This window comes from Tinamus guttatus, unplaced genomic scaffold (assembly GCF_059628265.1).
Source record: "Tinamus guttatus ecotype Peru unplaced genomic scaffold, ASM5962826v1 Tinamus_guttatus_pri_ptg000052l, whole genome shotgun sequence".
In the NCBI taxonomy this organism is placed as follows: domain Eukaryota; kingdom Metazoa; phylum Chordata; class Aves; order Tinamiformes; family Tinamidae; genus Tinamus; species Tinamus guttatus.
In genome coordinates, this window is record NW_028288586.1 from 9,278,742 (window position 1) to 9,300,784 (window position 22,043).

The 22,043-nt window shown below is 40.1% G+C and overlaps 1 protein-coding gene across 8 annotated transcripts in view; it reads right to left on the reverse strand.

Annotated features, from left to right (window-relative positions):
- The window catches only part of ABLIM2 (actin binding LIM protein family member 2), a 125,136-nt gene that overhangs the window by 80,361 nt on the left and 22,732 nt on the right, over nucleotides 1–22,043 (reverse strand). For 7 of the 8 annotated variants that reach the window (XM_088540012.1, XM_088540014.1, XM_088540011.1 and 4 more), the window contains exon 2: nucleotides 10,114–10,257. In XM_088540012.1, coding sequence (XP_088396138.1) covers nucleotides 10,114–10,257 — 144 coding nt within the window. Of the gene's footprint in view, nucleotides 1–10,113; nucleotides 10,258–17,157; nucleotides 17,212–22,043 lie in introns of those variants that run through there. The other variant, XM_088540008.1, reaches the window with a different exon arrangement.

Below are 22,043 nucleotides of genomic sequence, written 5' to 3' on the forward strand. Positions count from 1 at the left end.
CACAGGATAAAGAGGAAAAAATGGCCATGGGAGAGGTACCAGTGGTTTAGGATGAAGAGGGAAGTATTGGCTCAAGGCAGGTACTAGTGCAGCAGGAATAAAGGAAACTCCCAATAAGAAGAATTTTCCTGCTAGACGAGAAAAAAATAAAAAAATGTGGAATGCAGCCAACGAAGCCTACAATGGCCTAAAGTCCACAGGCAACATTGATACCCATGCTCAGAAGTGTAAGGAGAGACGAGTATCTTGAAGAGTGGAGAAGGGAGCATCTTAAAGACACGAGATGAAAGGTCTTCCACAAGCACAAGCAATAAAACGTGTCATTCTGAGCAACAGGAGAACAAGACTCACAAACATTGGCTATCACAGAACACTGCAAGTCATCAACGTGTTGAGGCTGCATGGGAGACAGGTGGTAACAGCAGTACCCTTGTGGGACCTCCTTGCGGTTTGGAAACCATCACAGTGTTCCTAATCATAGGAAAGAGTTTATGGAAAAATATCCCAGTATAAAAACAAACAAATCAACCAAAAAAACCCATCAAACCAACAAACAAAAACCCACACTCAGCTATAAGTTTGGAATGAAGTCTGAGATATGGTTGAAATACTATCTTTAAAAATCTTTTATAGAATAATGAGTGAACTCTCACGAAACCACTAACAAAAGCTTAAAGCATAAGATAAACTTGGGAGGAACTAAAGCTATTTTTTTTTTTTTAATTTCTGGAGGTTTGATATCTTAAGCTCACTTGTTCATAAAATATAAGTATGAACATTCTAAAATACAATTCTTCTGTTCAATGCTTCTGTTTAATTAAGCTGATGTTTCTGTCATCCTCCATAAAATCTGCAATTAATATACATTATGGTAATAAAAACATCCAAACATTTTTATTAAACTCTTCTAAAGTAACAAATGTTTTTTTAAACCTTTGAATTCTATGATTACAAGTCAAAGTGAGTAAGAAATAAGAAAATAAGCTCTTTCTTTTTTTCATTGACAATACTAATTCCTGTGTAATACAGTAGTAGTAGACACATAAATGGGTATAGCACAAATACATTTGGAACCAATTAGGTCTGTAACAAATGGATTTGTCACTAGTACCCAATATAATTATTCCTCATACAAAATTTGATAACCTCTTCTTCTCAGTGAGCCGGGTAAATCAACTGATGTACTGACTACTGATTTGGTTTAGTGCAATTTTTATGGCAGCAGATGCTTTTTTGAACATTCCTGAATATTCCTGAATATTGAATATTCCACCTGCTTTTATGCCACTCCAATCATAGCTTGTTAAGATTTGAGCAAAAGCAATTTTAAATGTGCCGTATTAAAGTTTTTTTTCATTACTGCTTTTAAATGATTTTTTTTGATGCAAGAAACATTAAGAATGTTGCAAAATACTTCCTCTTTGACAAGAGGGATAGTAACTTTTCAAATAGGCTTAGCCATTCATCACACAAAAAGTTTTTTATCTGGGGTAATAATATCCCTGTTAATGCAGGTTTTAAGCATCTTAGTATCCCAATGGGTTTTAAAATCATTTACATTAAATCTTGTTGCCACATTTGTCTCCTTAATCTTGTCAGTGGTAATTAGTTCTTCTAGACTTTCCTCCAAACTGTAAGCCAGAAGAAAACTCCTAAAGAAAATGTCCATTACTTTTTTTTCGGCACAGAAATCCAAGCAGGGCAGGATGTTCTTTTTTTTTTGCCTTTTACTTCAACCTATCTCCGTAACAGAAACCATGTATGTGACTATTTGAGGCGGTAGCCTTGAAAGTCTTTGTATTTACTCATGAGTGAAGAGAAATCCAGTAGATCTGAGGCTCCTGGGCAGATCTGAGGCTCCAGGGCTATACCCTCTCCTTTATCATGACTTCGCAGTGTAGAGGAAGTAACAACTTTTCTACGTTCGATGTTTTCCCTGTATTCCCATCATCCAACCGGGTCTCCCTCGCTGCTCAGCGCAGCCCTGTCTGAGCAGCTTCCTTGCCAGGCTGCTGCATCCGGCACTGGACCCCACACGCTCCTTTGCTCTTTGAACCAACCGATCCAACAGACCTCGATCCCCAGCTGACCAGAGGAGAGCACGAGGTGTCCAGTTATGATCTGGCTTGGATATTAAAAGAAGCCTGAATGAAAAGCTGAGAGGAGAAGCCCTGGGAACAGAGCTGCGAGCCGTCTCTTCTAAAGAACGTTGGCCTCGCTGCCTATGACCGGTGTAGAGGCTCAGTGCTGCTGGGATGATCATTCCCCATGACCCATGAGAAGGAAATGGGGAAGGAAATGTGTAGGAAGGCAGAGGGGAGCACACTGGAAAGTTACCACCAGCTGTTAGCCCTGCAGGACAGAAACCAGCGTTATGTCACACACCCACTCCTACCCAACGCCTGTAATCCCAAATGGTAGCTGGAGGGAGGATATTTAAAACCTGGATGCGGTTTCCAAATATCACTGAAGTTCATTTCAGTGAAACATTAAAAAGGTTGCATAGAACTCAGGATAACAAAGCACCAGGAACACTATGCACCTAAGCTGGTTGTGTTGCCACCACCCCGTACACCAAAGCAACGTTTCATGCTCTTAGGAACCAGTTTTAAGCAGTGAACAGTGTTGACTCCTGTTACAGTTTTGACAGCGAGCTGCCTGGTGCTTGGAAGTGGCGTGGGACTTGAGCTGGCAGCTAGGTATCCGCACGGCATCTCAAGAGCCTCCGGGTGGCTTCTCTGATAACTCAGTAGCTCCACGCATGAATATGCTTTTCAGTTAGTTGTCAGCAGAGTATCTCATAGAGACCTGAGGGCTACTCTACTTTGTTAGGAAAAAAAAGTTTTCTTTTTTTTTCCCCAGGTTGATATCTGTAACAGCACCTGGAGAACTGTCATTTGATGCTGTGTGATTTTACAGTCAACGTAATGCTAATTCTTAACAGGTAATACCATCATAGAGGCCTACTTAAGTCTTGCTGCCTAAAAATGACTAGCAGCAAAAGTTTCTTTTCATTTAACTTTACTTTCAATTAAAAGTGTTTTAAGCATCTTTCTATCCCTAATATTGCACTCCATTTGTTTTTCATTTTTTCACTGGAAAAATATAAAAAGCATCCATATTTGCCTTGCCTGTATAATGAGGCCAACGAAAATCAATTAATTTGGATGCTGCACTTGCAACAGTAACATGCACTAGTCTGCTCAGCATTTTGCCTTAAGCCTGCCAAACATGCAAGAACTTTCCTTATCAACCCTCAACTGCGTGTATGAAGTCAGCTTCTTTTCTCTCCCTTTGATGCTTGACGCGAGCAACAAGGCATGAATCCAACACCAGAGAGAGAAGCAGAGACTCAGAAAAGAAAAGAAGGAGCAAAGACCCATTCACAGCATAGTGAAGGAATAAACAGGGAACAAAATCCCCAACTTTGCCAATAGCTAAATAAAAGTTCTTCTCAGCGCTCTGGTTTTAAGTCTATTATTAATATTTCCATCTATCTTTGAGATTAACCATCTCAGTGGCTGACCAAGCTCCCAGGAATGAAAGGCAGTATATGCTCCTGACAAATTTGTCCTCTGGCTGCTAAAAAACACAAATTCATATACTATTAATGCAGTTTAGGAGCCCATTCTCCAAAAGCCCATTAATATTTCTGGAGTATCTCTCCTGTCCATTGTAACTCTGAGAAACAACAGAAATCACCTGGCAAACAACTACAGTTTCCACTTGTTAACTTCACACTGGTGGGCAACTACCTTGAAGCCATCTAAGGCAGGCCTAACTACAGCTACATCTTGCCAGGCAGATGCCTGTGAAGCCAAGAATACTCAGGCCTGTCAATCACTAGAAATGTTTCAGTTCTCATATCTGAAATACCAGCTATAGTCTCAATGGATGTGTCATTTTGTATCTGTCCATAAGAAAAAAAAAAAAAAAAAAGGATGAATATGCAGTAACAGAAACACCTTGGCCAGATGTGGTGGTCCCTCCCAGGCTTCCCAGGAGGAACAAACATGTTCTTCCAGAGAAACACAAAAACAAGCACTGGAATTGGATAAATACAGAGAACTAAGAGATATATTTTATCCATCTTATAACACTACACCACACAGGTATAGCATAGACACAGGTATAAGGCATGTGCAGTATTGCACAACTACACAAGCTAGACTAGGTAAAGTACCCATAAATTCTGTGCTTCTGCACACACAACACTTAGAGATCCAGGTATCTTCAGATTATCACAGAAGATACAGCACCTTATGACTCATGAGGCCTTTAAGATTTGGGTGCACTCATTACAAAAGGGAGAGTTTGGAGTGCCCTCTGGATGGTCTGCCACTGAACTCCAAATTTTATGGGACTATACATCTAGTAATGTTTGCATTAGAAATGCATTCCCATTTCGAATTTCCTTCTTGGACAGCAGAACTTCCCAATAGCTTAAAGACAGCCCCACAAAAGCTCTCTGTAGTATTCTGGATGACAGAGATAAGCACATACGGCACTATGAACATGCTTCTTCCAGGCTGCTGGAACAACTCCCAGGACAACTGGAAATCCCGTGTGTTTTATATAGAATTATTGTTTTAAGGAATCAAACAGCTTATTTTTAATTTGTAAAAAAGCAAAAGAGATTTAAGAAATAGAATAATGCGCTTTCAACCACTGTTCCCTAGCATAACAACATCTTTGACCTTTCTGATAGAACACTGCTGTCATTTGACAGACTAATTAAAATAACTTGCCTTTAAAAAAAATAAAGCAAAATCATTAAATATTTGCTATTTTTTTCATAATGATGCTTTGGGTGCCAGTTACAGGTTTGCAAATTAAGTGCTTGCTCTAACTAAGCACAGCTATAGCAGATGGTCTCGTGCTAATGAGTCGCAGAAAGCAGGAGGTGCAATAACACCACTGTGGCAGTGACAAATTTTGTTGAACAATCCTCTTTAGGTCCCCATCAGACTTGAGCAATTCAGAAGAACCACAGGCTCCTCACTGAGTTTACACTACCTACCGTGGGCTGAAATTATTTATGCTCAAGATTTTCCTCCTCCAGTAATAACTTTAACAGTCTCAAATTTATGTTTCCATCCAACACTCAACACATATCAGATCTAAGTTTCAAACCCTTTCTACTTAACAAATATACATATATATTAGCTATAGTCTCAATGGATGTGTCCATATATATATACATATGTATATATATATATAAAATCTTTAGATAAAGTGCTATCATAACTGGTATAATATCCAGACAAGAGGGGTTGCAAAAAATCCATGCAAAAGCTGCCACTAGTAAGAGCATATATGTAAAGCTACTGCAAAACTAACAATTATGCTATCAATGTTGAGAGTTAATAATTGACTACCAAAATTCTTCAAACTTAATAAATGCATAAATGCCTTTACTGAATTGTTTTTGAAAAATTAAGACTTTAATTAACAATCCTCACCACAATGCAGAACCACTGGCCACTGAATTCAATCACTTTTGCACAGGCCTGACATAAGTGAAGTGAAACGCAAAACGTGACAGCAGTTGATTAGTCCTCAACCTACCCCATTGCTGCAACTAGAGTCTGGGAGCACCGTGCCCAGAGCTGAGCTTTTCCTGCTGTGCTGAGCTAACAGTGTAGGATTGCAGGATCCTGAAGGACTTGGGCAGTGAAGGGCACGCTGCCGGCAGCGCCCCGTGCCCAAGGGCCGTGGCATTTCATCCGCAGCGCCCCGGGAATCACACGTGATAGGAGCCACTCCTGCTATGCCAAACATCGGGACTCAAAGAGCTTCCAGTTGGGTTCTCGTAAATGACTCCCCTTCTGCAACCTGAAACCCCTTAGCGAGGGTCGAATGCAAATCCCTCGCATCGCTCAGCGTGGCTTTTAACACACGTATTTATATCCCCAGCAGATGTGCTTGAACCAATAAACAAATCTCCCTGTTACCAAGTTACCTGATGGTTCTTAATCTTCTCACTGAATATTCTGCCATTAAGTATGTGGACTCACAATTGCCACTTCATATTCTAATTAAAAAAAAAAAAAAAAAAAGCATGTGAAAGGACCTCAATGTTGATATAAATGTAATACATCCAGTTGAAGGCTCCTTTAAAAATCTCAAGGAACTTTAATGCTAACAAGAATCAAAAACATTCATTTGCTGGCACATTTTAGCAGGTTATGCTAACATCTAGATCAAAATACCTGGGGAAAAATGCATACTTGAAACTGAAAAGTGCATTGCCATGGGAAACTGTGTGTTCTCCATACAGAGTAAGCCAGAAATCCATGAGATTCTCATTAGAGATCAAGTGACGTGAGCTACAGACAGGCACATAGCGAAGCTGGTGCAGCACAACGGTTGTGTTTCTCTACCTGGGGCTTGGATTGCAAGCTCACTTGATTACAATCAAAGCTCAATCAGTAAAGGACAAAGGTACAAGTTACAGTCCCTCTGACATTTGAGTAATCTTACACACATACACAAAAACACATTTCTGCAGGACGGCATGCATTTTCCCATGTAGTTAGAGTGGAGGCTGCAGGATTTTTGCATACAAATACTCCAAATTTGCAAGCATGTGACAGATCGCCCATTACCTGGCTTGCCTGAGTCACTATGCAAAATGCTGTGAGGTATGTTTTCTGTTTATATGCAAAGCTGTAGTGACCGAATTAGCCATACCTCCCAGAAACACTGGGCTTGGATTTGCATTCCTGCTACCTCCTACAAACTGCAGCTGACAGAGATCATGGCTCCTTCAGAAGTGCTGTAACATCACAGGGAAAGAAATGCGAAAGAAATACTCCTCAACAAGATAATTTGTGTGTCCATGTAGGATCAAACAAAGAGGCTATTGAGGACAACATAAGGGCAGTGCCTGCATCTGTCCCATCTGCAAGGCAGCTTTAGTCCGGGCCTCTGCTGGCCACTCAACTTGGCAGCCATAATTGAGCTCCAAATGAGTATTAATGTGGTACTACACACTGTACGAACAGCAGGCTGCATAGAACACACTTGCTTTGAACTTGGTATAGTCTGAACTGTCAATATTTTATCACCTTTTCTCTTCTCCATCAGTGCTCTCATGATAGCAGTATGAACCAATATGAGAATTTGCAAACGTGGGAACCAAGAAGCCTTTGAAGTCTGATGAATATAGTGCTTGCCTAACATTTCAAAGGCTTTGACTTCTGCTACAACAGCACTTTTATTAAAGCTGGTTAACAAGGAAGGAATTTTAAAGCACAGACTGAACAAAAATTTGAAGAGGACCCAACGTGAATGACTGGGTAACACATCCCCTACAGCCTTTTCCTAGCAGATCAGATATGCACTTTTACAATGAATAATACATGCGAACTATAAATAGATATGACCATAAACATTATTTATAATGCTTGTTAACTTCCCTATCTCTTAGTAATCTTTGCTATTAAGTAAAGTAGAAGACATTCACAGTATTGCCAGGAAAACTTTTAACCTGGAGAGACATCTATCTATCTTGAGTAAGGACAAGAATAGGAATAAAACTCTGTCTTAGAATTATCTGAGGAGTATAGTAATGACTGGATGGGAATGAACAGCTTTATACTAGCCTGATTCTTCCTGGCTTCATAATTTAGTTTAAATGCAAAAACATGCTTGCTGCTGTAATCCTGACCATTTCTGAAACTTGGGGTCCTCATGGAAATAATCAGTCAGCTATATGCTATGCTACCTTCCTACCTTGAAGAAAGAAACCGATTGAATGCCCAAACCCTCTCCACTGAAACCCCATACTTTAAACTCAAGCCCTATCAAATTCAAATTCAAAATTCAAACCCTATCAAATAAATGGTTTCACATTTCGCACATATTCAGAAAGGTAAGTGCAACTTCATCCAGTATAATATCATCTGTCACTGATAAAGTTATTAAACAGACCTTAAATATCTTTGGATGCCTCTCAGGGCATACTCATTTGTACTCTGTCTCCTTGGGCTCTTTTTTTGGGGGGGGGGCTCTATTTTGCAGTGTTCACCACAGTCAGTCTATAAACCTCAGGGGAAAAAGGGTCATTTTCTGCAATTTGGGATGGAAATGTGCACATTGGAAAGGAAGTTGCACTTCAATTAAAACAAACAAACAAACAAACAAACAAAAAAAACACACACACAAAACAAAACAAAAAAACAACGCAGATACCAGAAAGATCTCAGCAAAGTGGTAGAAACTCCTCAAGAGTAATAAAGGGGATTATAGCATTTAAATAATGCGGATAAATTTAAGAAACCTTAAACATGTGCAAACTTCACAAAATGATTACTAAGGAGGAATATAAATATTCCAAGGGCATTAACACTAAGAAGCGGTTTAACTATGTGTCTCCTGTGGCCATCCAGAGTTTAATGGATGGCTGACAGAAACTATCAAACTTTTACTTGTTAATACAGTATTAATACAGTGTTTCTTTCTCATTTTATCCAAGTTTTGCCTGAACGCAAGCAAATTCCTTCCCATCTCTATTAGATATGTATCCATAATAGAGCTTCTACAGTACATTCATCTTCTTTTCCATGGAAAAAAGAGCATCAGCAAAATCAAGATTCCTGATCAGTGAATAATTTCAGAATGAGCTTGCTGCAGCTGTGGGTGACCCACCAACTTCTAAATGGAGACGTTGTATGGAATGATACCTGGATATATAATAATTATGTCTAGTACTCTATATAGAAACTGTCGATTTGTTCTCACAGCAGATCAATCTGAAAAGGTGGCCTAGATTTCATCCAGGTAATTATAAGGAGCACAAGCTAGTGACTGAGTCAAGATTTCTAAATAACAAACTAGTCACTCCTAACGAGTCCAGCTTGAAAATTAATTTGATAGTAGACTTTGCCATAAAACACTTTTAAAAGAGTTGAGAAAAGCTATATGTGGGTTGATTTCCATTTTGAACACTATTCTGGTCTTGAATAGATGACCAAAATATTTTTCTTATTTAGGATATTATGTTTTTTTGTTGTGTTGTTTTGCATGATTGAGTTGGACACAATGCTCTCTAATTCATTGAAGACTGATGCAGGTATCAAATACGATATGCTTTGCCTCATGGTATTAATAATAATATTAACAATAAGACAACATTATAAACAATAAGAGAAAAAAATTGTAACCTAATCTCTCCCTCAAGAGTCTTTTACCCCTATTTTAAGTAGTATTAAAATAACATCTGATATATTATTGAAATGCACATACTGACACTGGGAATTGCTAAACCTTGATGTAGCAGGAACCGGCTCTGTTACCTTGGCAAGAACTTAAATCACCTTTTGCCTGTTTCTTCTATCTCAGTCTCTCTAGATTGCACCTGTCCTGAGGAGTTCACAGGTTCTTGGAAACAGTCACACTAACACAGTCGGCACCAGAAACACATTCTTATTTGTGCTACAAGCAGTCAAGAAATGCCATTTGCACTAAAAGTTCATCAAACTGTGTAATGATGCAGGTTATCCAAAAATAATTAACTTCTTACTCATTTGTACACTCAAAATAGAGTTTTGAAAGTTCTAGGTAATCATTCAGATAACCAAGGATCTACAAATGGGTGCAGATACATTGTCATGTCAGTTAATCTCTTGTTGGTTTGGAGGACTCTTGTCCTTCTCTCATTTGCAACGTCAATGTTAGATCACTTCCAGACTCCAAGTTGGAGCAAACTGAGAAGTCTCCTTACAAAGCCTCACGCTGGGGTGTGAGTCTTGCAGTCTGACCCAAGGCAGCCTGCACAAATTTGGCCGTGGTCTCCCTGGGACATATATGATCATGTAAATACTGAATTACTGCTAACTCTTTGCCATTTTTCAGAACCAGTTCTTCCAACCTGCTCTTCTTTAGGGCCCAACTCTGCAGTAAGCTACACAAGTTTATATCCATTCAAAACTTATTCCATTATTAAGATTTAGGATGTTTGCTATCTTACAGTATGCAATCATGTGGTCTACAGTAAATCCCTTCAGGCATGGCCTGCATTGTAAAATGGTTATGAAGTCCCCAGGACCATTAGGCCACACATTCAGTGACAATGTGCTATATATAGTAATGGCTGTCACGAACACTTACCTTTGCAAACAAAGCACTTAATGTGGAAATATTTGTTCTGAACTCTCAAAACTTCTCCTTTGCATGGGTTTCCGCAGTTATTGCAAAGAATTGCAGTACTTGATGGCTTCTCAAGTTGGCTATGTACAGCCTGTGGTTGTGAAACTACAAAGGAAAACAACAGACAAAGTATCTTTAATGCTTTGGGACAAACAACTGCATTATAATCATCTTCTATAAGACATACAAATAATCCCAATTTAAACCAGGGACAAAACAAGCCACGTGAATCAAAACTTGGAACAAAGCAGCTAACGTAGATTAAACAGTTTTAACTTCTGATACTGAGCAGCACAGGAGAAAAGATCTGTTACATGAGCTGAAAAAGTTCACCCTTTTAAACATTTCAAACATAAACAGGAACTGCCTATAGAGAAAAAAAATCTCATGAAGATTAAGATCCTCTCTCTCAATTTCAACAAATCACTATGCAGCATCTCCCTTTCAACAATTCAAAATACATAAACAACGGGTATTATTTTAATGCAAAATACCTCTAATGGGATTTAGTTACCATTACATCATGATCTGCTTTTCTTTAAAGTTCAAAGTAATTGCCTTTCTAATTACTTTTAAGATACAAATACACTTCTGCAATCTTTTGAATACATAATTTGAAAAAATTAATGTTTCTGTAACTACCACGCATATATGATCATTAATTAAACATTGCTGACATTATGTAGGAAATCATTTATTATTTTAATAAGAGATTAAGTTTATTTAGGCTAGTAACATATAAAGTGAATTAAAAATTTGCTGCCATCTTGTGATGCAAGGTAGAAATTGCATTTATTGGGCTGTTAATGTAAATTGTTATTCTGATGTTCTTCTAGTAATTCTGTTGTAGTACATGCATCGATTTTATATTGCAAGGCACTCAGTCTGTAAGAGAGGGAATACCAAGTGGGCTAAATACAATTGGCTTTTTTTTCTACCTAAAGAACTAATAACAGGAAAACATACCACACATGTTTAGCAAATTACATACTCACCAAATTGTTTTTAATTAAAAATACAGTACTGTCTATATCTTTGCCATAGGGAGGGATGAAATAAAGAGACCATGAGGGTTATTTTCCACTCATAATCATACATGGTATCAGACACTATCAGACACGGTGAGTGTCATTACGAGTGTGGTGTTGAGACATCTACACGCACACCTGGTCTTGCTGGAACCCACCCCCATGCTGCTCTGGAGAGCCCAGGCCCACTCTAGTCCCTAGCGTCTGTCCTTGCTGCTCTTCCTCCTCTATTCACACCCTCATCCCCATCTCTGGTGTAGGACGGGGACGCTTAAAAGTTCTCTTCTGGACCATCGACTTTATGGAGTCACTATTTCAAAGAGATGTTGAACCCGGCATCCAGGGCTCCAGGGATGTTTCTGGAAGTTTTGCCCAGTGCTGCATCCTCTAACTGTAAGTAAAAGATTTTTTAATTTATTTTTTTCTCCCTAGGGAGACCCACGTGCTCAAGTTGCTTGTAGTCACTCACCGCCCATTCACATTTCGCCTTGCCCTATTTTGCAAGGCTGCATCCTCTGTTGGCCAAGAAGTCCTGCCGAAAGCAGCGTGAATTTTGGAGCTGCTACTGCAGCCCTGGTTCTAATTAAGTACATACGCAAAACAAACAGCTCTGAACAAGCAATTAGAAGTTTATAGAAATGCAGCTGCCCAAATTTATGAAGTGGAAACAGTGCGTGTAGTTCGAGCTGATGTGACCCTCTCCCTTTTTCCTTTAAAGAAATAAAAATGGGGAGAACTCTAAACTTCACAATCCTTAGCATTCAACACAAAAATTTCTCTGTATTGTAAATTCCCCAATACTATCCATCTTGCAATTAATTGTGGAATAAACCCTTCAAGAAATGTAAACAACTTTTTGGTTTTGTTTTACTGGCATCCTTAACATAACAGGAGACAAAGGTTTCTAATCCTTGGTAAAGACAGTTTTCTCTCCAAAATTGTTAATGAGCATCAGATCTGTAGCATTTAATTCATGGACTGAAAGACAGTTGACTACACTCAGAACACATTGATCTGAAAAGTCACCTCTGAAATAGAAAACTCTGATCAGAATGAGGGAATTGTTTGAAATTTTGAGGTTGTGCATCAGGGGCGTCTGCCGAGGCTCCAGGCTTCGTGTCTGGGGCACCCTGCTCACTGCAGCCAAAACACTGGTGCCCTGACAAGGAAAACTACAGTTTTCTTCCCCAAAAAAATGGTAAAACCTCTGGCACACATACGCGTTCATTTGTCCATTTTCAAAATGCTTTCAAAAGTTTTGCTGCTGCTGTTGCTTTGGGGGAGACACTTTTCTTCCCTTGTTGAAGAGCAGTGGCAAATAGCAATTCTTGCCTGACCCTATTTTGTGATTAACCAAAAAGAGGGAGACCTGTGGCCTGGCCCAACTAGACCTGCTTCACAGGAGAGCAGCCCAAGCCCCTCCATCCTGCACCATCAGGCCATTGCAGAGGTGGGTCCATATCTCCGGCCACCAGCATGAGGGATCCTTGCAAGCCCCAACTCCATCAGTCCACGTTTCTGGCCCTGCTGGACGTAGGAAGGGAAGGGATGCAGCAGAAAGCTCAAGGAGCCATTGAACATCTCTCCTGAATCGTTCCTCCAAATATCTCACTAAGGAAATAAAACTCTGCAGAACAGCCAAGCCATGCCAATGACTGTCTTAAATTAGATGAAAGCTACTATTTCTGTTTAACAAAACCTTCCCGGAGAACGTATAGTCTACTACTCTCGGACACCTCTCACACAAAAGAAAGACATTCCTGAAGTCTTTCAGGACATACATTTCCTCTGCTTTGAAAGGAGGAGCCTGCCCATCTTGCCAGGACACGCTGCCGGTTACGGAGCTGCCGGACCCTGGCAGAGAGGAAGGGCAACGTCTGGTTGCTCCCTCGCAGCTCACCTCAAGTTCAAGGCTGTGGTTGCTGGGAAGCAACAGCGTAAGGTGGCACCACGCTGCCCTCGGCGCTTCCTGGCCACCTCTGCAGGGCAGGAAGACGGAGCATTGCCTGCTCCAGCGTTAACCTGGAGAAATGTCCTGGAGCCAAACTCTGCCAGCGCCTGTGCCTTGCAGCAACCACCCTAGGAACACCTTTCCTTACACTATGCTGCCCAAATGCAAGAAACTTCACCCACTGGCACATGCTTTTTGCTCTTTTGAATGCTTTGAGATGTTTTTTTTTAATTGCCTCTTATCAAGAGCCGGAATTGAAAAATAATGAAGAATTATCAATACATAACAAATTACATTAAAAAGTAGCATTTCTTTTAGAATTCCTTCATTAACTTTGAAATAACACAAATTTAATATTTAATATACGCATGTTACATAATTATTTTGCTTTCCTCTCAGATCAGAAGCTAATCAGTGTTTCACACAAACGTCTCTATGAAACCAAGCGGGAACACAGTGCCTTTGGGCTCATTATAAAACAGGGCTTTTGATGGCACTTTTAAATTATTATTATTTCTTCTTGCAGAACACAATGATGTGATTAATGTTAATCAAAATTGGAATAGTTTTTTTAAAAACATATTGTGCTTTATATTGATACAATTTTTTTAAAAGGAAATACTTTCAAACTAATTATGTTAGTCAATTAAGAATTTTAGCATACGTGCATTTCAAGTCACTATTAAGAAAAACTGTTACATGGTGATTTTCAGCATTCTATCTTTACCCCATAGGTATCAAAACTCATCTTCAAAGCAGATGATACGACCGACATATTTAGCTGGTAACATACTGTATTGCTTATGGAGCTTAATGATCCAAAAAGACTCATCTGATCATAACCCACTAAACAGCTCATTAAAAATTAAACGATTACATTATTGCGTTCTGGTTTGCAGGATTTAATGAAGCTAGAAATTTCCTTCCTAAGTGACTCTTGCTGAATAGAAATACAACGGAAAGCCTGATTCTCCAAATTTCTCATCTTCCTAGTTTGCCAGTATGCTGCTCCAGCAGAGGTTATCTCCACAAATTCTTAAATCCTACAAAGGTTTTATTATATTTACTTTCTGACAAGGACAAAAATGGGAAAGAAATGAATTATCATACACTTTCCATAGCACTGCATTGGCATACAAGGATTGTGTATTGGCAAAATTTTATGTCAGATGTCCAGCGGCTGCACATTTCTGATGCCACTACTCAGCAATCAGGCTCATCTCTCCAACATGCTAGGCAGCCCCTAATTCTGTAGTTCTGGATTAAGTAGGGATTACTAAATTAGCAATGGTTTAAAAAATGCAAAATAAGAAGCATTTCTGAAAATAGATTTACTTCAATGTTGCTTGCTCTAATCTCATACACTGGCTCCAAATATGATGGGGGAAGAGAGGACTGCTGGATGGCTCCTTATTACAGCTGCGCTACATGACAGTTTCAGTGGGCCAATAACTTTATCTTTGGTGTCCTCAGCCTCATTTCTTTACAGAAGACCTCAGACTTTAGCTGCCAACCTTTGACTTCCCTCTGCTGCAAGCAAATCTCTTGGACACAGCAAAGCAGATCGCTGCCCACCTAGGCCTGGTGCATGCAGAGGACAAGCAAATGCTACTGATACTGGGTTCTTGGCCAGCCAGGGGACAGAAGTCCTCCTGGTAGACCACAAACCTCATGAGGAAATGCACGGCTAGAAACTGCAGCATTTAACACAGTCCTAATGAACAATAATGAAGCGTTTTAGTACACGAGCACATAACATGGGTCTTCCCCTCCCACTAATGCCTCAGTTAAGAGAAAAAAAAACTATAAAAGAATTAGTGTCTAAAATTACTAACACCAGTTGTTCAGTTCATGCAATGTTCAACATTTTCAACCAAGATGAAGGCAATGTTCTAGCTCTGAAACCCAAACGCGCAGCTCACACGATGAATACTATTCAGCACAACTCAATTAACAGAAAATTATCATGGAAATGTTGACACTGAAACCTTTCATCTCTACAGCCTGAATGGGTCACTACAATTCAAAAATCAACAGCCAAGAGACCTGAATGCCATTTACTCACTAACCATTTGAGAACAAAAATATTGACTGTTGAGGCACCGTATCAGCCAAAGGTGGGGGGTAGAGAAGTGCTTAGAGCAGAATTAAATTTGCAATCTTTTCTGAGCAGGATTAAAAGAGACTCAAATGAGGGCAGCGCCACACCAGAATTAAGAGAGTTGAGTCTGAGTTCTTATTTTGCCAAATATTTCTGGTGTTGCTTAAATCCAAGCCTTCAGGGCTGGGTTTAAAACACAGGATAAAGGCAGAGGAAGCTCATCTCTAAATATCTGCAAACATTCCCTTAAGATCTCTACAGTTTTAGGTGCCTAAATGTGATCCCAGTTCCCTCCTTGTCATGTGCCTATCTACCAAAATATAGTGACTAGGAATCCTTCCAGCACCTGCCAGGAGATAAGGATGATATAATACTGTAATAAATGAATAACACGTGAGCTGTTCAGAGAACAACATGGATGTGAGCTATAAATGTAATTTTGGAAGATGTAATTTTGGTGTTTCCCTGCAGAGGAGCCAGCCAAGGCTCCAGCCAGGGCTGTTGGTGGCCCCGACACAGCAGAGCCTGCGCCTGAGCCTCCGCGGCAGACGTGCTAGAACTGCCACGGCCTGGAATAGCATAAAACTGCCCGTGGGGACTTGCCTTCACGTATTGCTCAATCAGCAGCTTGTATTGGAAACCTATTTTTTAGGATAAGATGCTTGCATCCTGGACGGTGCCTTTTTATTATTAGGCAAAACCTTTTCCTAGAGGGAAGATGAGAAAGCTAAAGCTTTACCTTGAATTTCCACTTCACATATTTCCTCAAAAAGTTCAGCTAACTACCAAGTGGGCTGAACTAGGACCACCTTAGCGTGCACTAACTAGCTGACCTCCCCTATAAGCCTTTATATGATTATCATGTATGACAACTTCTGAAGAAGTACTATTTTTTTTCAAAAATCTCTTGCTGTTCCTAAAGCAAGCACTATTACTAGTTCTTTAATTAATTAATATACCATAGGCAAATCAGCAAGCCCAATAAATCCTTATGCCAGCAAATCTCTATTTAATTAAAATAATTAACAGTCCAACAAAATAAAAACACAGTTAAAAATAGTGTTTTCATTTTTGAACTATATAACTGATTTTACTACTTATTATGAATATTTTTTTACAGTGCCTTTCCTTTGGCATGATGAAATGGATTGAATACCTGTCCCAATACACCCTGTGAATCATAAACAAATCTATCACTGACGCAGGGCAGCAGATACCTACTGAAAAATTGAAGCGTCTTCTCTTTTTCTGCTGATTACTGGGTTTTTATGGTATTGGAGATGGAGGAAAGGAGAAAGCAGAATGCAAAGTAATGCAAACTAATGCAAACATACATCAGATATTCAACACAGCACAAACACATAGCACACACAAACGGGCTTCCGACGCTGCCGTGTGCTCAGGGCAAAATCCATGTCACACAAACAAGCCCTGCACCAGCTGCCCTCCCGCACTCATCAGGGTGATGAAACATCCACCAAGTCCAAGTTCAGTTAGTAGAAATCAGCTGTATTTTAGGAGCTGCTATTGCAGCAGTAAAAAATTCTATTTTGGTATTGTTTTTATCAAGACAAGAAGGAGACAAGACTGGCACGGCAATACATCTGAATAAAGCAATCGGCATTTTTTTCATTAGAATCTAACATAAAGCGAAAGACACTTAAAATAAGTAATTTTTTTGAATTGAGCTCTTCGCTAATAAGTGTGGCATCATTATAGTTTTCAAATCACTTATACAAGACTATGAAGAATAACCTGAAATAAATATTTAGCCATCTCCTCCTCCACCTCTCTGCAGCATTTTCACGTAAACAACGAGTAATTACTCTGATGATAACACCAGCGAGTTAGCTACAGCAATCAGGGCTGAAAAACAGATTATTTCAGGTCCATCCTTTCCAAAACATGCAGTCATCCCACCGTACCTGTGTCTTCTGGCATTCCCGCATTAATTCAGTCCCACGCAGGCAGTGACATGGGAAGCAGCAGCAGAAGTTTCCGCCGCTTCTGCTCGCCGGGAGCTGCCAGGGCTCGGGAACGGGAGCCGCTGTGTGAGCGGTGCCGCAGCGCCCGAGCGAGCGGCAACTGCAGCGGCGCGCGGCTGCCTGAGCCACCGCCGCCGCCACCGCGCCGGGGGTCAGATGACTCCTGCACGCCCACGCGCAGGCGGGACGTGAGCCAAGAGCTCGCTGCCAGGCAAAAATAGCGCCCCGGAGAAGCCCACATACCCTCCTGCTCGCAGGCCGGGCCATGGCGGGGACACACCACTGCGGCCTCAGCCTGAGGCGCCTGCGGTTCCCACCCGGGCCTACCGGGCAGGGGACATCGAGGAAAGGAAAGCTTCAGCAAGATGATATATTGAGGAAAAACAAGCCAAATGGGAGGCTTGCTGTTCACATCTGAAGCCCTCAACTGCTCTGGGCCAGCCTTGTGGGACAGTGCTAACACGGCCAGGGTGCTGGAAGGTGGTTTGGTCACTTGAACTCCCTAAGCCTGGGGTAAATGACGGGGAAAGGGAACAGGGCTGCATTTTCCCTGGGGAAGACCACAGTTTATCAAGGGTTTACTTTGGCTACAAAGCAGCCAAGAAATCTCTTCTCCTTTCCTTCCACCAACAGAAGCCAGGCAAGGACTTGCACATGAAAGCCAGTCTCCTCAGCTCCGGAGACAGCCGGGTGTACGAAAGCAACATGGACTGGGTGGCACTGGGCACAAAAAATAGACTTTACCAATTACTTATGGCCAGATACTTATTAAGCTCATTGCATTTCACAAGCTAAAGAATACTTTACCATAAATCATATTTAAAATCCACTGATTTGACCCAATGGCCATATATGCTTGTGGCTGACTTTCCATTGACTTCAATGATTGCTGAATCACATCTCACAGAAAGTTCAATCTCTTGCAATTTGCCACAGAGAAAAGAAATTATTTTAAAAAGGTGATACAATGTTTTTTTTCCTCCTGTTTGAAAACAAAACAAAAACAAAAAAACAAAGAGGGCTATATTTGTGCAGAAGAAAGTGCAAGTTTTATGTAAAAATGGCTTAGTGAGTATCTTCTGTGTATTTTTAAGTTCTTGCTAGCTCACCATGGATTGTTGTAAAGACAGGGTGGAGGCCCCTTACTCTTTGCTTCAAAGCAAAACCCATCAGTGCTTCAGAAGAATTTATGTATGATTATGAGCAAGATTTCTTGATGGTAAGCCAGAAACAGCTGATTGTTCTTAGATCTTACAGAACTAATTTCAACAATAAGTTTTCTTTTAACTTATTACTTACATGATATGTCTTTGAATTTCATAATGGATAGATAAACAAAACAATGTTTTATTTTGTAATACTGACTATTATGTGAATAGAACAAGCATTTCTGTGACGACAGATAGGGAGCACAAATCTCTATGGACAGGACTCCACCAACCTGGGACATGACAAACCCAGTGTCTGTAACTTGAAGTAGCTTTGGACTGATATGAAATGAGACCCATAAAGCAGATTCCAAGATCTCAACTTCCAACCCCTAATTCTTCACGTTCAAAACACATCATGGAAGTGATTCCATGAGTAATTTGAAATTACCATAAACTTGTATGAACCATATGCTGCACACATGAACAGTCTGATATTTGAAAACAAATAAAACTGAAACAATGAATTATTCAGTTCTTCTTCAGACTTCTTGCATTAAAACCTTACTGCAGTTCCCCCCAGTATTTTAGCTCTATCTGTACTAGACCAAATCCTTCCTTGTATTCCTTTGGACTTACCAACAGACGCCCTGGCTGAGCTCTCCAGATATTTGCAGGATTTGGCCTACTTAGATTTTCCCAGAGGTTATTTCAGCTTGGCAGACACGCAGAAGGCACTTTGCTAAATAACAACATTCGGAAAGGAGAGAAATTAATAGGCAGAAAAGTGAAAGAGCTTTCACTCTAGCACTGCCTTTCCCTCTACTGCCAGACTTGCTCCTTTTCAAGGCTAACCACTGTGTAACCCACATTTTGACAGTACACCATCATAATGAAGTCAAATAGGATACTGATTTGTATTTACAAATCTACTTGTAATCTTTGAGCCTTTACCCCAGTCTCACAACTTGGCTACAGCAAAAGAAAAATCATACTTCAAACACTTAGAGGTTTTTGACAGTGTTTCAACAAAACTTCAGCACTAGTTCTTGGCTTCACAGGCACAAAATAAGAGACTATTGCCCTTCATTAGTATGATTTGCTGACTCAGAGAGCGTGACAGGAGACACAGTGACAGCAGCACAAGCCAGACAGCCCAGAACCAGACTGTCAACACTCCTGCTGTTAGTCATCCATGAAGTATTATAGTTTTAACCTGATTTCTCAAACCAGCATAAGCCAAACACCTTTATTTCCTTATTCTAAAGGTAAGAGCATTATAGTGTCTTGTCATTTAATGGATACTACAGAAAAGGATGACGCACTTTGCTTCTTTTACTATTTTGGAGTCGAGCTCTGGTAACCACAGCAATGGCCACACTTGCAGCCTGTACCCATCCTTTTGTTTAAGGTTTCATTTAATCAAGGTTACGTTACTGAGGTCAGTCCCTTTACTGATGTCTTTACAAACAACAGCCAGACAGCTTAGCAGAGAATTTAGGCCACGTTGAAATGGATTAGCTGGCTACAAATTTATTACAGCCAATGGAACTGTTGCCCACCTTTTTTTTTTTTTAAAAAAAAAAGGTTTTAATCAACTCATGGTTTTCTTATACTTGCACATCTCCTACCACAACTGAAAGAGAATGTCACTTCTAACTAGGAATTAAGGTTACAGTATACCTGTATGGCTGGCAGTAGTCCTGAATAACGAGATGATCCTTGCCCTCAAACACTTATGATCTGAATAAAGACAAACCTGCAGTAGAAGTGAAAATGAAGAGTAAAATGGTAAAGCTTTAACAAGATAGAGAAGGATCAATGGCGTATTTACAAACAAACCTATATCCTCTCACTTTCTGTCCAGTCTTTCTTAAGGCAATCAAGCGAGGACCCAGTCCTGTTGGAAATGGCCTCAGTCATCGAACCGTACTCATGGTTACCACTTATATGCAACCCAAATTTAGTCTGCACAGAAGCAGACCAAATTTAAAATTCTCTTCTGGTTATCAAACACTTCTGTCTTCAAACCAATGCAGGAGAGAGCATTTCTCATCATCTGCACAACAATGAAACATATACATGGGCACCGTTAATCGAAACATGTGCAACCAAGTATAGAAAAATAATGCAATTTGCAGCCTTTTTGAAGGACAAAGCTTGCGTATAAGCCAAGGAAACTCTTGCATATTTATGAAGCAGAAATCCTTAAAATGTAAGATCAGTTTGCGCATCCACTGAGCTTTGCATAAAGGATAGCATGTTGCTGTGCTTTCTCCAGAGGTAATTGGGTCACAAGTCTTTTCTTGCTTCCTGCTATCTCTTGCGAATAAAGAGCTTCCTTCAGCCCCAGAATCTGTGATGACAGCCCTTGCCTGGTGGCCAGCAAGTCAGATGAATGAAACCAGAAGCTTTCCAGCTCCAGCATCCCTTTACTGCATTTCTCACAGACGGAATAGCATGTGCAGGACTGAAGAAATAGCGTGTTACAGCCCTTTCCCCTTGACTAGGAAAAGAGCACCTTACAATAGCATCTAGTATTCTGAAGAATATTTTATGCAGCCACATGCAATGTGAGTAAAAAACAAAGACACCACCTGCAAGTCTTTAGAAGATGTGACATAACAGGAAAAAGTATTGTACAAAAATCAAAACACAGGGCGCAAGAAAATTCATAAAGGCCTGACAAAGAGATGCCTCATAAAGAGGTCACAGAGTAAGAGCACATCCAGGAGATGGATGACTAAGTGACACAGGTCGGAAAGTAAATGGATACAGTGTGGTGAGCTGCAAAGTGGCGACGTATCACACACCTCTAGAAACCAACCTGCAGCGCAGGGAAATTGCTGCAGGAATGAAACTGATAGGGATGATCAGGAGCAAATGGAGATGTTCAGTAAGAAAAGAGCTGCCTAAATAGAGGCTATAGGCTGACAAGGGCCATTTAATGCAGGAAACCTGCCATGTAATAAGGTAAGGCAAACAATTAACAAAAGGTATTAGTTTCTGAAAGGTCACGAATGACACGGGACTAAACACAGAAAGGATTTGAGAGTTAGGGAGGAAGAGAAACTTAAACCATCTGCTGAATATCTGGCAGTAAATTAGAAAAGCAAACAAAATAATGGAAGGCACTGTGTTAGGGGAAGGTAGCCCAGAAGCAGTAGCAATGCTACTTTGATGAGAAACACAGATAAAACCTAGACTCCCCAGTCCCATATTTTATAGGAAAGAAGAGGGAAAAAAAAAAGAAAAAAAAAAAGGAAACAGAATGAGCCAATAAATGCAAATTTGGTGTGACCAAAATTGTTCATAGTAAGCAAGGAATTTGAAAAGGTAATTCATACCCTTTACTACAGAAGGAGTTTAATTACAAAATGAATTTGGCATTGAGAGGCTCACAATGGAGCCAGAAAGATTGTAGGCATTGCAAAGATGCTGAGATCCTTTTGAGATATTTCTTCTGGGAGTAATTAATGCACGGAAAAGGTTTTTAAAGATGCAATTTTCCATGTGGGTTGATGTAACATGCACACACATACACACACAGATCAGTAAATGCTAATTTACCATTTTTACATAAAAAAATCACATTTATCTCTCTTTTTTTTTTAATTTCAATGGAAATTTTAAGTCCTTAAATGGAGAATGCATTGAAGCATTAACGGATTATATAGA